This window comes from Haemorhous mexicanus, chromosome 3 (genome assembly GCF_027477595.1).
Source record: "Haemorhous mexicanus isolate bHaeMex1 chromosome 3, bHaeMex1.pri, whole genome shotgun sequence".
NCBI classification, from domain to species: domain Eukaryota; kingdom Metazoa; phylum Chordata; class Aves; order Passeriformes; family Fringillidae; genus Haemorhous; species Haemorhous mexicanus.
The window spans coordinates 45,830,892-45,847,032 of NC_082343.1; the positions used below are offsets into that span (position 1 = coordinate 45,830,892).

Sequence of the window (16,141 nt, forward strand, 5' to 3'; positions counted from 1 at the left end):
GCTGCTCCTAAAGAGGAGGAAACTTTTGAAAATGTAGTGTTGCACAGCAATGGAAATTTTGATAGGTGGCAATCCTCTCTTCTGCTGCCACTGCTGTGTCACCAAAGGAGCCCAGAGGGGAGGGATGCCAATCTAAGTTTTAAAGGTTACCAGAAACATGATGTTGTCCATTGTTAAATTAGATGTGTTGACTTGCTGCCACAGTTGGTCCCTACAGTGGATGATGGAATCCCCTCTCCTAAAACATTAATTTCCACTGGAAATAGCTCTTCTCTGCCTCTGTCTTGAGTCCCAGCTCCTTTTACCCTGAACAAGCACAACTCCAGAAGTACCTCCAGGTTACTTATCAGTGGACTCAGAGGAAGTTGTCTGTAAGAAAGAGGTGCAGAACTTGGCAAGCAATCCCTGGCATGTGCAATACATGGGTACTACTGGAAGACAGTCAAAGTTCCAGCTCCCAACAAGCTCAGGATTGGCAAGGCTCTCCTGACTCTGCCAGAGCTGATCACCTTAAAACAAGGGTGAATTTGATCAAAAGCAATTATGAATTGGTCATGAAACACCCCACAAACTGTGTATGGTATTACAATGGAGTGATATTATAATCATTCCTAGTAATGATAGTATAATTTCGTTGTATGAAATTATATTTAGCAAGTTCCTGCCTGGAAGAGGGTTAGATTTACAGCATCTTCCACCTGCAACTGGAGGCAGCTTTTCTACGAAAAGCACCCAGACAGAAGCTCCTGTTCAGCTGAAATCTCCCAGATGAAGAGTGTTAATTCTTTCAGCAGGGCCAAGGGGATCACTGGATCAGTATGAAGAGTGGGAATTACTGCACAGGATGCTGAGAGACAGGCTGTACCCAAAACCCACCCTGATCCTGCCACTGGAATCCAGAGGGATACAGAGCTCCCCAGAAACAGCAATGTCTCAGGCAGGTGGCCATGCACCAGACAGAGCTTTGTCCTCTGATATCTTCAGGAAGAACAACAGAAGCTGATGTGCTCTTTATTTGAACAACAAATAGAGTAATAAAGCATAAGTGTTTCAAGTGACATTCCTTCTGGCTAATTTCACTGTACTAAAAGACATTTTTCTTTCCTTCATCAGCATTCAATATTCTACTAAATTTTGGGATTGCTATTACCTACCCCACCTTGATTTCTCTTGGAATTGTACTGAGTGTCCCAGTGAATGCAGGTAAGATTTTCTGTCTTTTGCATCTTAATTAATACATTAAATCTGTGGCCTTTCAAATACACAGCAGGGATGAAAGAAAATAGATTTATTAAACGTTTGGCACCTTCTCTCGAGGACTTACAGAGATTACACTGATTAAAAATTTATTCTTTATGTGTTAAATATGTGTTGTGTAATATTACATGGATATTCATAATCCCTAAAATTTGTTTTAAAATTACTGTCCGAAGAAGCCTGCATACTGAAAAACAAAGTAGATTTGAAGACATTCATCTCTGGGCTGGAATAAAAACCCATGGATAAAGCAGAAATCAATTCTTAATGGTGTCTTCAAGGCAGGCTTAACACTAAATTCAAACAAATATAATTGCTTACATTTTAGAGCAGATATGTAATAGTAACTCTGCTTGCCTTGGTAAGTAACACTGTGGGTGTTTACCAAGAACACTGGACAGTTCAATTTTGGACATGGCCTGGTACATTTTTCTGACAGTTTTTCTGAAATTTAGTGAAAGCCAAGAGACTGCAGAGTCTGAGAGGGCTGGGCAGGGGATTGCAGACACAACCCCAACCTAAAGCAGCTCCTAAAACCCAGCACGCTCAGCTGGTGCCACAGTGCAGGTGGCAGCTCCCAGCTTCATGCTGACTAAGTGCACACAGAGCTGGGCACTGCTCTGGCAGATTTGGCTACCAAAAGGTGTGATCCCTCCAGAGTGTGTGCATGGCTCAGCTTGGGCAGGGTTTCTTGCTTCACAGGGCACTCAGGGTGACAAGAAAACTTTGCAACCGGAAGCTGCTGTGCAGGGAAGGGAAATGCCCCTTTCTCTGTGTCCCTGCACCTCAGCAGGAGTTCCTGTGCTGTTGGTGGAGATATTCTGCTGTGTGCTCAACCAGCAGGAAATTGTGCCCTTGCAATCACTGCCTCCATGGCCATGTTCTCCCGCCACAGCCAGCCCTCAGAGCTGGGGAGGTGAGGGGGAGGTGAGGGGATACTGTCCTAATGCCTTTTCCCATGTAACAACACCCGTTCAATGTCCCACACAGTTGTTGATCACTACACCAGTGAAATTGTCTTCAATAGTGTCCGAGTCATCGCCATCATCATTATTGGCCTGGGCTTCCTCCTGCTGCTCTTGCCAGAGGAATGGGATGTCTGGGTAATAAAGCTCCTCACACGTCTCAAAGTCCGGAAGAAGGAAGAAATTCCCGAAGGGAATGGAGACATTGCTTCAGGACTGCCTAATAAAAGCCGGAGAACTCGCCCTTCCATGTCATCCTTTGCTCATTAAATGCTCTTTTTACCAAAACTTTGTGGTTAACGTTATATATGATGATGCAAAGGTCTTTTCTTGGGAAGAAGCACACCTGTCCAACACGGTGTACATACCTGTACAGTTTTGATATGATCACCATCTAAAGCATCAAGTCTTGGCATGTCCAGTTTGCTTGTACTTTTTTCACATCTGACCTTTCACTTAAGTAGTACACTGAAAAAAACTGCAAACCAAGAACCTCTCTTCTCTTTTTAAATGAATGTAATATATAGTCAAAATATATTTGCATAGGTTATTTTAAAGAATGACTTTCATGAAAAGCAGGGCAGACATTTTGAACATTAGGTACTGAATGATGCATTGCACACTGTGATTTAAAAGAAACAAATGCTATGCTACATCACATGTTTATTTTTGACCAGAGCTGTACTTTGAAAGTTTTCAAGGAGCAAAAAAAAGGGAATCTTTTTGGGGACGGGAAGAGGGGGGGGAAGAGCAGAAGGAAGATTTAGAAATCACTCTATGTAGATGAGCGCATGTTGCGCTGCTAACAGGGAAAATTCAAGCGCAAAAAATTGCTTGCACTAAAGCATAGAGAGAAAGTAGTCTAGAGCCCAAATCTCCTTATTCTGCAAATGACTGTAGTCCACGTTTAAAATCATGCAAGAGAAATCCAGTGCCTTCTACAGAACTCTTGTCTTTATCCACGCAGAACCAGGTCCTGCTGCGAGGCACTTGCAAGGGCAGGGTTCAGGTTTGTGGCCCCGAAGGACCCCAGATTCCCACCGCCATCAGGACGTGCCTCCCACGCACGCCGTGGCTCCCGTGGGAGCGTGGGGCCCAGGGCACTGCAAGTTCGAGCGCAGGAGACCTGGTTCTCTTCTCACTTCACAGGTTTTACCCCTGTGCGGAGCTGCGCTTGATCAATGCCAATGCGGGGAAGGGGGAATCTCGGTCACGTGTGGGACGGTCCGACGGAAAATGATCCAAGGGGCTGGCAAGAGCGTGGTTGCTGATGTACAGTCTGAGAGCATGGACTAAGGGGGTGAATCGCCAGTTGCTTTTACTCCATAATTGTGAGTGTTAAGAGTTAAAAATGTAAGATATTTACATCAAATGTAACACTTTTTATGAAACTTGTAAGCACCAGGATGTTTACTTACGCGATTTTGGTTCGCCATTAAATTTCTATCTGTGATAGATCACATGCTATGTAAAAAGGGGGGGGGGGAAAGGTTATAGTTTACTATTTTTGAAGTTTACATTGTTGCATACAAAATTAAAAGTGTTCTTTTGAACTGCTGCCATAGCCTAAGGTCCCTGCTGCCGCTGAGGTCCTCTTTGTCTCAGGCAGGGGTGGCATCCACTTCAAAACATTTTAGCAAATCAACTTCAGATTCCATTATCTGTTTGGCAAAGCTAAATAATAAAAGATTTTAAACTCAGTCTCAGTCAGTGCTATCCTTTTCCTTCTTTTGACTGAACCTTTACTGCAGTTCTCCTGTGGGTGGTATTTGGCCAAAGAGATCAAAAGGGAGAGACACCATCATCAAAGCAACCAAGGCTGCATCTCACGGCACTGCTAGCCTGTCTGCCCAAGACAGCAAAATCTGCTCTACACTACCTGGACAAAGCCATCTAGAGGGATGCTGTTAGGCATCAGTCAGGAAACAGACATCCAGCAGAAGTAGACCAAAGGAAAAACTGATCTTTGAATGCATCAGTGAGCAGCCATACATGCATATGCTAACAGGTACTTAGGGCTGTGTGTGGGACATGAATTTGTACATTAATAACCAGGCCCTAGTCCAGGCCCTGTATGCTTGTCCCCACCATTTTTCTTGATGACCAGACATTAAAGACTTGCAAGCAGAGATTACACCCCTGGATTTTTATATATATTTCTTTGGAAAGAGGAGGGTAAAGGCACAAGACAGGATCACAGGTACAACTCCAATAACTGCACTGAAGGGCACACATAGAGACTTGACCTCAGAACTCCCAGAGTTAAGTTTATTCCATCTTCAGACAAATAATTTTGTCATCCTTGAAGATGTCATTCTCCTCAAACCTTCTCTCTGAGCAAGGCCAGAGAAGAATATATAAACAGTCCTTCCATTTTCCATAGTCCCAGAAAGTGGCATCTACTGTGATCTTCACACTTCATTTTGTTGTGTTTGATGCAGTCTGTAAGTATTCAAAAGGCTCCAAATGCCCAAACTGCAACTAATGTGTGTTTTTAAACAAAAGGGAAGCAGGTTTTTTAGCATTCAGTATGGACTGTGGGGAATTTATGCACCAGAATGGATAGCAGCAGTAGTAAAACTCTGATTTACCAAATGCAACTAAGTCATTGCTTCTGTTGGCTCATCCTTCCTGAGAACAGGCTAAACACATGCAAGGGCTGGGACTTCAAACAGAACTTCATGAACCATCTCTCTTCTGAGTGGGAACTGTGCAAACTAGATTTCCCCATGTGAAGCAATTCTGAGCTAGCCATGTTAACCACAGGAAAGGAGCCACATTTATTCAGGCAACACCTTGCCCTAAGCATAAATGCCTGACTTGACAGTAAGCCACTGGGTAGAAAAACCTTCCAGACAGTGAAGTCCAGGATGTGATTAGGAGAACAAGAATGCAGCATGTCCATATGGTATGTGCACATCTCTAAGTGCCAAAGCATTGCAGGTCTGAAGCTGAGGAATCAAAAAAACTGGAGTTGATGGCTTTCACCAGAAGGACAAGCCAGAGCAAACCCTTCTGAAAAGGCATTAGATGTAACTGGGCCACACTTCAGGTGAAGGCAAGATTGAACTCCTGATCTCAGACTGTGAAAGGATGTCCAGGACAGATTCAGTGCCTTGGAGAGGAGGGCTGAGCTGTGGCAGACTCTCCTGCCTGCCCTCAGAGGCCAAAGCACTGTGTGCAATCTCTGCAGCAGTCTGTGAGTCAGACCCCACACTGCCCTGCAGGACCATACCTGCTCTGCAGCACAGAGCAACACAAGCCTGGAATTAGCACTTTTAGCCCACCATTGTCCACCTTGAACCTCCTCCTTAGGCAGAAGTGCAGGTCCCTCCAGCATGAGGCTTCTTCAGGTGTTTCTGAAGCTGGTCTCCTGCATCATCATTGTGCATCTCCTGCCCTGACAGAGCACTCCCAGCCACAAGTGTGCACACTTGTTCAAGGGCTGACCTGGACTGGCAACTGCCTGCCCCAGCTTAGGGCTCAAAGTGTCCAGTGGGCTTGTTATAACAGCAAATTGAGAGAAACAATCTCAGAAAAGCAAATAGCATCACCAGACCTCACTGCAGCTGTTGGCTTTCACTGCTGCAGAATACAGCATCGAGAAGGCACAGCAGTCCTCCTCCTGCCTTGTGTGCCTTTGTTCTTGTCCTGTTGTCTCCTGCTGCTACCTCTAGAATAATTTTTTATTGCAACTCTCCACAGAGACTGCATGAGCCTTCTATCAGCACATGGGTCAGAGATGGGCTTATTTTCAAAAGCTTTTCCTGATCTTCTGTCTAGAATGGCTAGACAGAATGGCTGTCTAGAATTCATATCAGTAGTCCTCAGAAATCCAACCACAGTAAGCAACAGATGAACAAAAGACACTGAAACCAGACTGTGGCTTAACTGTTTTGGGAGCTGAGGCTAGACTAGCATGACTCTAGATCATGAAGTTCTGGGGCTTAATTGATGTTTCCTATGAACTTGGGAACAAATCTCTCATCCCCAGCTCTCCAGAGCAGTCTAAAACAAAATGAGTGCAATATTGAGCTGGTCAGAGTTACTAAAAATAAAGATATCTTCAGCTTACAGGGAAAGCAACAGGACCAGGCTGACACCATTTCTGGTCAAAAACCTGCCTGCTATGGTGTCTGCAGGCCCAAAAACAAACAGAGAAGTGAAGGTTTCCCTGTGCAGTGAGTGAACATGAAAGCCTAGACAGATTTGAATAGCTCTGGGTCATATTCCAAATAAACTCACAAACGGGCACAACTGAAACACATGAAAGCACCCTCCAATGAAAAGGATGTCTATTCTCCAGCCCTTCAGAAGCCCTAGGAATAGCACCAACCACCTTGCCTTGGCTGTGTGGGCTCAGGCAGCAGCCTGGGACTGGGAATTTCTTCAAGGAAGGGGGAAAGAAAAGCAGCCAGAAACAATGCAGCTCATGTGAAGCAGAAGCACAGGAGAGCTGATGATAGAATCAGAAACAAATGCCTTCTGTGAAACACCTTCCAGGGACAGATGCCCATTGCAATGGACAGTTTGAAGAAATGGAGTCTGCACATGCTGTAAAGCCAAACTACAGCAAGCTCGGCTCCAGGTCCCCTGCTTGTACTGCAGAAAGGATGGAGCCTTCAAGGCCTCCAAACCTGAGCTATTCTTGGTGAAGGCCAAGGCTAAGAAGCTTCTTTCACAGTCCAGTCTTCATGCAAGTCCTCTGCAGAAACAATTTGCAGAAATGGATTTTGATGGATTAATTTAATTACCTCATAATTATTATAAGAGAAGCAATCCATTCCCTTCTTTAGCTGGCATGTTCTAGGGCATTTCCATAATAATCTGAACCTTATGCAGAAGTCCTGAACATTAAAAAGGAAGTAAGAAAAAGAAAGCATAAAGATCTTATGACCTGTAGCCTAAAAATCTTCTAAGGGGAAATCAAACTCTTAAGGACAGGACTAGTAGCTCAAATGAGTGTTTCTGAAAATAATAAACCTTATACTTCTCTTTTCTACCTGAAACTCTGTTGGGGGGATCTTCATATATGCACCTTCTTTATTTTAAAGAAGGTGGTAATTAGTATTTATCTGTGTACTTTACAGATACACTAGGAAGCAAACATCTCAGAAGTGAAGAGTGGAACTTCTAAGCAGAGTTACAATTCTGGAAAAGGCTTAAACAAGGGAGGTTGTGGAGCTCACATTGCTAATGTACTTAGGAACCCGATATATGCAATTTTTCTACAATGACCCAGAGACAGTTCTTTAATCCTACTGCTGAAGCAGATGATCCCTTCAGAAGAGAATTTTCCAACTCTTTATCCACAGGTTTCCCTCCTCTTCTAGATTCAGTCCCCCTAACACCTCAAGATAGCCATCAGAGCATTGATTGGGAACAACAGCAATCAAAGAGCTATTTTGCTGTTTGGCTACATGACAGTGACAGATCCCCTCTCAGTGTTAGTCTCTTGAATCAGTAAAAAAGTATTATCAGTAAAGGGATTTTTAACCAATCATTTGACCAATCAGTGACCAAAAAGACTGACCTCAGCACAGCTCCTTTGGAAATCTCTCTCCTTTTGAACAGCAGATTTTTCCTATTTCCTGCCTCACTACCCAGTTATTAAGCCACAAGAAAAAGTCCTTTTATCCACAGTAGCTTAATTTCTTTTGTAAGAAGCATCATTAAAAACACTTCAAAAATCTGAGTGTAGTGTTTCTGATTCTCTCAAAAAAAAAAAAAAATAGCCAAAATAAGTCTGCAGAAAGTCATCCATTCTTCAGACTCTTTTTAACATGAAAGGACAAGACAACTGAGAGACTGAGACTTCAGCAATATTTTGCCTTTCCTTAAGGAAGGGCTTTCTTGCCTCCCTTCCACAGAATATTTACACCAAAACTCCAGCTTCTGCACATACTCACAACTGACACAGACACTTAAAAGATTCTTGAATTAAGATCTGGATTTCTGCGAGTTCCAAGCAGCAGGATTTGTAAATACTTAAAAAAATGTGAACTTGTCTTTCCTGGCTATAAGCACATATTATGGGCCAGTGAATGTAGCTTTCCAGTCTCTCAGCAATAGGTCTCACTGCCCCTTTGGCTTCTGAAGCTGCCAAGTTTTTAATGACTGCAGCCTAAAAGGCAGAGTGAGCTGCATAATGGTCTCCAGCTGATTTTTGGCCAATTATACATTTTAAATGCCCTCCTGACTTGTACAACAAGCATCACTCTTGATGTGTGATTTTGGATTTGGTCAAAGGCATCTCACTTGCTAACTTGGCTACTAAGAAAATTGATATTGATCTTGGCAGCAAATACCATGTTTGAGAACGATGCTGCCTTTGTGCATGTGTAAGCAATCCCATCTGGTACAGTACACCTACACTGCAGACAATGTTTATAGTGCACACAAGGTAACTGGTTCAGCTGATGAGTTTATAAACACAATACCTGAATGCAAGAATGCAAATGGGTATTTTATAAAAATTTTTAGGATATGCTTCAGTCTTAGAGAGAATTAGGAACCACTTTCTTTCTTTAGTACTTAACATGTCACAGAAATTTGAAGACATCCAGTTAAACTCAAAAGATGAGTTTTCCTCTTCTAGCTACAGAGCTTTGAAAACTGAAGTCTGCTTGTAGAACAGGCAAATTTCCAGTTTCCCATCTAGCTTTCTTGCAAAAAGCTGAGCATCAAAACTCCTGCAAAGCAAACTTGTCTCATCCTTGGTTGGCTTGGAGAATTGCTAAGCAGGAGCCAATAGAAGAGTGAGAATTAGTCAGTCTTCCCACCATCGCCTGCTTTTCCCAAAATACCCCTTTTTCTGTTTTCTTCCTTTCTAACAACTGAACAAAAATGGAATTCTGGAATTAAAAACAAGTGCCTAAAAATAATGTAAATTACTTCATCACCTAAAAGAATCCAAAACCTGCAGTTTTTTGGCTTTTTCTTCACCATAGTCACCACGCCTCAAGGAACCTAGTGATTTTCAGACCACACTCCCCAAAGTACTCCACTGATGTCCGGGAGAGGCCATGAAGATAAGACAAGTCTTTGCTCAGCAGGCTTCAAATCACCAAACACAAGCCTGGGGAAGGTGAAGAACAACCATTCTTCTGTTCTTTCCCCTCTGTCTCCATATCAGCCTGCACAGATGGCTCATCTTTCCCAGCCAAATCCCCTCCAGTGCTACCTGATGAATGCACGCAGCCAGCCTCTGGTCCCCACGGAGCTGCACAGAAAGCTGAGGCAGTGTTCCTGCCTCTGTCCCTCCCCAGGTGTCCCAACCCCAGTGTGCTGCATCCTCTAGGTTCACATACACTGGCACTCCCTAGTGCAGGGATACCCATCACAACACCCAGCAAAGAGAGCCTTCTGAAGAAATGGAGTTAAGAATCCCAACACACAGTCAGAAAAACAAACAAGCAAGCAAACAAACCCACATGATAATTCACATCTTCTTAGGGATCTGGAGAACTGATCTGCTAAGGTTACCCAACAAAAGCTACAGTTTTCTGTATGAGGAGAACCTCATACACTCCTCCTTCTTTATTCATACAAAAACCTAAATTTTTGCTAAGTGATCTGAAGTTTAGGCATGCTATTGTTTAAAAGAAATCACAAAAGTAAAACACAGAGTGAAGTCTTTATGAAATAATGAAGAGAAGTGCTTTGCATAAGGCTGTAGAAAGTACAGTATACACTTCTTAAATGTTTCCAATCTAAGATTACTCTGCAGTTAATGAGGCTTCTTTGCTTAATTTACTCCTTTTAATAGCAAAACCAAGTACAATTAATCATTGTAATGTTTTTGCTATTTTATAATTATTTTCTTTCACCAGGAACACTGTATAGCCAAAGAAGTCAGAGTTATATCCTTAATGGACACTTAAGAAGGAATGTGGGAAGGAGGGAAAGAATCTTAGTATATAACCATATATCTCATCTCTTGAACTAGGTATTTTTTAGTTTTATTGAAAAAATTCTTGTTATTCCACAATAGAAGAAAATGCCCCAGGCTACCTCAGGTAAGATTTCTTTAATATTTCCGGCAAAATAAATAGTTAGACAAAGGGCTATATTGCTTAAAGAAGTTATTTTTAAATTCAGTTCCCTGAAAATCTGTCATGGATAAGGATCATACATCTGAATATTTCAATGAAAGAAAAACAAATTACCTGAACTCCTTGTATAAGCACACAGCTACAGTACATCAAGGATTGCTTCTATTATTGGTTGTGGGGACACCAATAACATGCTAATTGCTTCCAAAGTAAAAGGAGAAATCTTTATAGTTACAAATGAAGAATCTGCTGGGCAAATTTCAATTAAATACAGGTTAGTAAGGCTGTAGGTGAGGAGTGAGCTGTTAGGGAATAACTGGAAGGCAAAGCAGACCTAATGCCCTATCCCAATCAGCAAGAACAGGCACAAAGGAGCTTGAGAGCTGAACCACTGTATAAACACCACATGATTCACTTTAACATACTGCTGGCAAGAGTTTCAGTGGGAAACTGGCAGCTATTTCTTTAACATCTATCTCACTAACTGCTAAATGGAAATGTAGCTCAAAGGCTTCAACTGTGGCAACCAGCACACCTAACAAATCTGGAATTTTTTCCTCCCATCTTTCTAGAACATTAGCCTCTGCCTATTACCATAAATATCCCATTCATTACTCCCTGGGCACATTTCCCAAAATAAAAGACTAAAGATAAATACTTAGAATTGGTCAACTAACAACAAAAAACCTCCACTCCCTTATAGACAGCAGTTTAACCAAATGGAAATATTGCCATTAAAAATTTATTATCTGAATCTGTGTATTTTTTAATGCACTTTCTAAAACCATATCACTAAATTTCTTTAATATCCATTACACAGAGTTATTTACAATTGTCTCCAGTGACTACTTTTTGGGTTACAGGTCATTAAAGAATAAACTATTTATAACAAATATCCCAGATGTGCTATCTGGGCTTTGTGATTAATTATATATAATCACATTATCCCTTCAATTTCATAAGTGCAGTAACTAAACAACTTTACACACATCATAAATTTTGAAATCTAAAACACAACTGGCATTTCCTACTATTACATTCCATTATCACATGCTCTGGTCTCAAGACTTAACATTAATTTTCTTTTCAATATTAATGCTTGTGAAAGCTTGCTTCGCAAAAGCCTGAGTGCAAAAGGGTCCTAAGTGAGCTACAATACAAATTTACTTCTACATTAATTCTTTGCAACATAAGAACAACTGAAATTCTATTTTTGCAGTAACTTTAACTCACCTTAAACTCCTTGTTCTGTTATTAGAAACAAGTATATGACTGCATTTCTGTCTCTTACCTATCACAGTGTAGCAAACAGAAGACATTTAAACAGATAGGCAGGGCAGAGAACAAGGACAAGTGTTATACACCACACAGTGTACAGCAGCAGTCACACTCAGGTTGCTCCAAAAGAGCACCCCTTCCAGTGAAAAATGTGTATTTTATGATTGGCTTTTTGCAAATATTAAAATGAATATTATATGTGTTACATTAGAAAGTTATGCTCTATTAATTTCCTTAAGCAGTGTGATAAATATAGTTTTAGGTTATAACAAAATGTTAAAATAGAAACTATGCTGTGTAAGATACTTTTTTTAAAGAGAGGACTCGCACTGAGGTAGCAGCCACAGGACACCTAAATCTTTCAGAGAAAGGGAATTTATTGCTCCATGATCAGAAGAAATGAACTTCTTCCCACCTCACACAGCCCTGAAGATGCTGTCAGGATTAAGAGGAAGAAGCTGACACTGACCAGACAGAATCCTTTGTTTGAATGGAATTTATGCATCATATATGAGGTGTATGAACATGCAACAGGCTATTGTTTTTAAGGGTTAATCCTCTGTTAACATGTGCCCTTTTTCAGGCTTGTGCTGCCCAGAAAAAGGTACCCGGACTGTCCGTAACTCTTTGTTTCTATTGTCGCATATTTTCCTATTCCAAATTGTCCAAATTATTATTACTCTAATTATATTGCTATTTTTATAACCATTTTATTATTATTATTAAACTTTTAAAAGTTTAATAACAAGTGATTGGCATTTTTCCCACTTCCAAAGGAATGGTTTGGGCATTTCAACAAACAAAATCCCCTCCAGATCTGGCTGGTTTACGAGGGGGCTCTGCTGAAGAAGTGCAAATCTTTGGCCCTCACCTACAACAGTTTTCATGTACCATGATGAGTGAGCCACCTGCAAGGAGGACCAGGAAAGGATGCCCACTAGCACCAGCCAGAATCATTACCAGGTGCTGAGGAAAAAAGCCAGCTCAGGGTGGGTTGACAGCTACAGCCACCCCCTGAACAGGCTGCGGGGTGGCCTCACACACCAGACAGGGCATTGGCTACAGCAAACTCCCAGGACAGCTGCTGGACATTCTGGGAGCTGCCAGAAAAAACAGCCTGTAAAGCTGCCTGGGCATCTGGGAGCTGCCAAGGGCTCAGCAGCTGGCAGAGTTAGGCTCTTCCCAGCTGCCCAAATGTCACCTTTCCCAAAACTGCACTATGTTACTATGGGAACATGTGCCATAGCTTTCAAAACTGCAAAACTGGTCCACATTTCCAGGTGGAATTGATGCATAAAAGGAGACCACCAACTCTTTGGCAAGCAGGAAATGCCACCGTGTCCCAAATGAAATAATGAAACAGAGTGTGCCTCTGGATGCTCTCTACCAGCGCTGCAGACCTCGGTCACCACCTGGCTGCCCCCAGGCTTCTCTTGCTCTTTTACCACCATGGCTAGGGCACATTTTTCCTTCACTTTCAGCTTGATTCCGTGACAGAGTCCGTTCCAAGAAACCTTTCTAGAGTGGTTTGTGCACGCTGAATGAAATCAATGGACCAGCTCTCAGGAGGAACCCTGCTGCAAGGAAAACTGTCAAAAATGCATTATGTAGATATGCTATCTTTATCAGCCTTCCACCCAGTCACTACCTTACTGTCATGCTATTTAAAGCATGGCAAATTTCCAGTGCTGTAAGTGCTCTCAGATTTTTTTTGCCCCTAATTCATTAAATTAACAAAGCCTGAAGTAGCTCAGAGCGCTTGCCATTGCTCAGCATTACTGGAACTTGCGTTCCAACTCCTGTGACTTGGCTTTATGAACACCACATGGAAACCGGTCCCGGCCCCAAACATTTTACGCCGTGATTTTATCCAGCTGTCTTTCTCATGCGTCAAAAAGGAAAGCAGCGACACTCCGTTCCTCTGAGCAGACAATCCTCTAGGGCACTGCCCGGGACTCACGGGAAGAACAGCTCTTTATCGCGGGCTACACAACAGCGGGCGACACCGGAAAGAAATTAAGTACAGAAAAGCACATCAGGCAACTGATACTTCCGAACATCATCTGCGACCGGGACATACAGCAGCCCTGAGGGAACGAGAGCGGGGAGAACCCTGCGGACGGCAGGTCTGTGCGGGACCGCGGGGAGGGACCGGCGGCGGGGCGGGACTCGCCGGGGCCGGCCCGCCCTGGGAAAGGGCCGGGATCGCTTCCGGAGCGCGACCTTGGCGGGCGGGTGGGTGAGTGGGCGAGTGCGGGGCCGTGCGGGGCTGTCCCGGCGGCGGCGGCGGCGGCACCGCCTTCCCCCGCAGCCGCGGCACGGCGGGCAGCGCTCGGACAGCGCTCGGACAGCGGCCTCGGTGTGTTCAGGGATGGCGGCGCCGACGATGGCGGAGAGGAAGGCGTGCTGGGGGGCCCGGGACGAGTTCTGGCAGTGCCTGGACAGCCACGGGGATGACGCCGCCAAGTGCGAGAAGCTGCGCCGGGCCTTCGAGTCGCGCTGCCCGCAGCAGTGGGTGAGCTCCGTGCGGGGTGCGGCTGCTGCTGCTCGGGCACGGCAGCTCCAGCTGCCCGCAGTGCCCGGCCCGGCAGCTCCAGCTGCCCGCAGTGCCCGGCCCGGCAGCCTGGGCTTGCCGTGCTGCCAGGCGGAGCTCGCTTTGCACACTTCTGGCTGGCCGGGAAAGGACGGCTCCTAGCGCGGCCCTGACTGGCCCGGGAACTAAGAAAAGCAGTGTTAAGGGTATAGTACGAAGAGAAAGGAACATGCTGTCTCAAACTTCCAGATAAACACACAGGGTTATTGTTGTAATTAAAAAAACCAAAATGTTTTAGAAGCTTGTAGAAGTACCCAGAAATTCCTGTTTAAAGGCCACTACAGAAGGGAACTTTGCCTCACAGGCCGTGCAGTGCATGGCATTTTAAGACTGGCATCTGATACCTCGTGCATAAAAATGCCATTTTTTCCTGCAGTGTAATGTCACAGTAATGCACCTGCCCCACATGCAGTTCATTCATGTTGTGGTTTTTAGTCTCCTGAGCTCAAGATATAATTCTTTTTTAATAGGCACTCTGAGGGTCTGAACAGTTCCTGTTGCAGCTGGTAGACTGAAGGCAATTAAAAAGCCTGAGTACTTTCACAGCTGCTGCACTGACTTACACTTTGAACAGTGCAGTTCTGTTGTTTGTTATCTCTAGGGATGATGGTCTCTTCTGCAGGGCTTTGCACCATGCACATCAGCCACTCTAGACACTTCTCTAGAACTCAGAGCTTACATAGGCTGTGACACCATGGAAAAGCTGCTGGACTTACCTTTTTGTTCAGAGCAGTGAAAAGAGAAAAGCATATAAGATCTTAATGAAGTAACAGGCATTGAACTTAAAAAAACCTGTAGTTCAATATCAAAATGGTAAAGAACCCCCAAAAACTAAACATGCCACTCTTTAGTTTTCAACAAAAGAAACTCCTAACTAGTGCATTAAAATCCTCCTTCAGTTCAGTGATCAAAGACTTTACACAAAACCCCTTCCTCTTGCTAGTTTCTTAAAATGAACATTGTTTCTCTTTTTAAACAGGTTAAACACTTTGACAAAAGAAGAGACTTTTTAAAATATAAAAAGAAGCTTGAAACAGAAGGGTATAGTCCTCCAGAAGCTGCTGGAAAGTCTTAGGAACTCCGCTCTCAAATCAAGTCAGAGTAACTACAGAAGGAAGAAGCCAGAGAAAGAAACAGAAGCTGCTTGAGTGCAAGAACTGGTAATGTAGCAGTCTCCCTGAAATGCAGACTGCTCTTCTTGTTGCCAGGTCTTACGTGTCTGCTAAAAAAAGGAGTCATGGACAGCTTTTTGATGAGTTTAAGTCAAAGAAATATGGTGCAGGGCTGTTCACAAATTTAAGGGTCTGAATGTATAATTAGTAAAATTGTTTCACAGGAACAAATGATTATTTAATACTGCTATGTACATATTCGAAAGAGAAAATGAAATTGGTTTTCAGTAAGTGAACCACCTTTATCCTAAATTTAAAAAAGTCCATTCCAACTTGCTTTTCTTGTCAAAAACAGTGGGTTGTATAATAAACTTTGTCATTTACCAAGTATTTCAAAGTATTTTAAAATACAGTTTAAGTCAGATATTTATTTATACAACAGTGGTCATTAGAAGAGCTAAAGCATCCTGTGCATGTGATATGTTATTTTCTGTTTGGAGTATGCTCATTTTTTATAAGCAATAGGAATTTTTACACTGGTGATAGGTTTTCAGTCAGCATCTCTACTAGAAGTATGTCCAGTTATTTATGACAATTCTCACATTATGGCCTTTTGTAGAATTGGATTACCTTAGTGATGCAGCTTTATTTAAAGGTACAGACTGGTTACAGCAGGATTAATTAATGTGACTCTAGAAGGCATTTAAACAAGGAGCAGCATTGACTGTAATTATGTAAGTGGAGTTGCCTTCCAAAAATCATATAACCTAGTATATCTAAGGGCTGGAATAATTTAATACTATGGTTAAAGGCACAACTTCAATTTCAAGCACAGTCACCACAACTGAAGTTCCTGCAGTAAAAATCCTGTGTTTTGAATTT

At 43.0% G+C, this 16,141-nt stretch overlaps 2 protein-coding genes across 4 annotated transcripts in view; both read left to right on the plus strand.

Moving 5' to 3' along the window:
* Nucleotides 1-3,922, plus strand: part of SLC35F3 (solute carrier family 35 member F3) — a 162,086-nt gene extending 158,164 nt beyond the window's left edge. For all 3 annotated transcript variants that reach the window (XM_059841613.1, XM_059841615.1, XM_059841614.1), the window contains 2 exons: nucleotides 1,114-1,203; nucleotides 2,248-3,922. In XM_059841613.1, coding sequence (XP_059697596.1) covers nucleotides 1,114-1,203; nucleotides 2,248-2,492 — 335 coding nt within the window. In that variant the 3' untranslated portion in view covers nucleotides 2,493-3,922. The remainder of the gene's footprint in view (nucleotides 1-1,113; nucleotides 1,204-2,247) is intronic.
* A 9,864-nt stretch (nucleotides 3,923-13,786) lies between these two features.
* Nucleotides 13,787-15,649, plus strand: LOC132324956 (cytochrome c oxidase assembly factor 6 homolog). The gene is made up of 2 exons (XM_059841619.1): nucleotides 13,787-14,069; nucleotides 15,127-15,649. Exons 1-2 carry the CDS (start codon nucleotides 13,926-13,928, stop codon nucleotides 15,220-15,222), a joined length of 240 nt encoding a protein of 79 aa, XP_059697602.1. The 5' UTR covers nucleotides 13,787-13,925; the 3' UTR covers nucleotides 15,223-15,649.
* Nucleotides 15,650-16,141: the final 492 nt, after the last annotated feature.

Excerpts from the sequence above, each read along its gene's own strand:
- LOC132324956 (XM_059841619.1), top strand. The coding sequence starts at position 13,926 with ATGGCGGCGCCGACGATGGCGGAGAGGAAGGCGTGCTGGGGGGCCCGG. Across the intron at positions 14,070-15,126 it reads CGCGCTGCCCGCAGCAGTGG|GTTAAACACTTTGACAAAAG; the intron begins GTGAGCTCCGTG and ends CTTTTTAAACAG.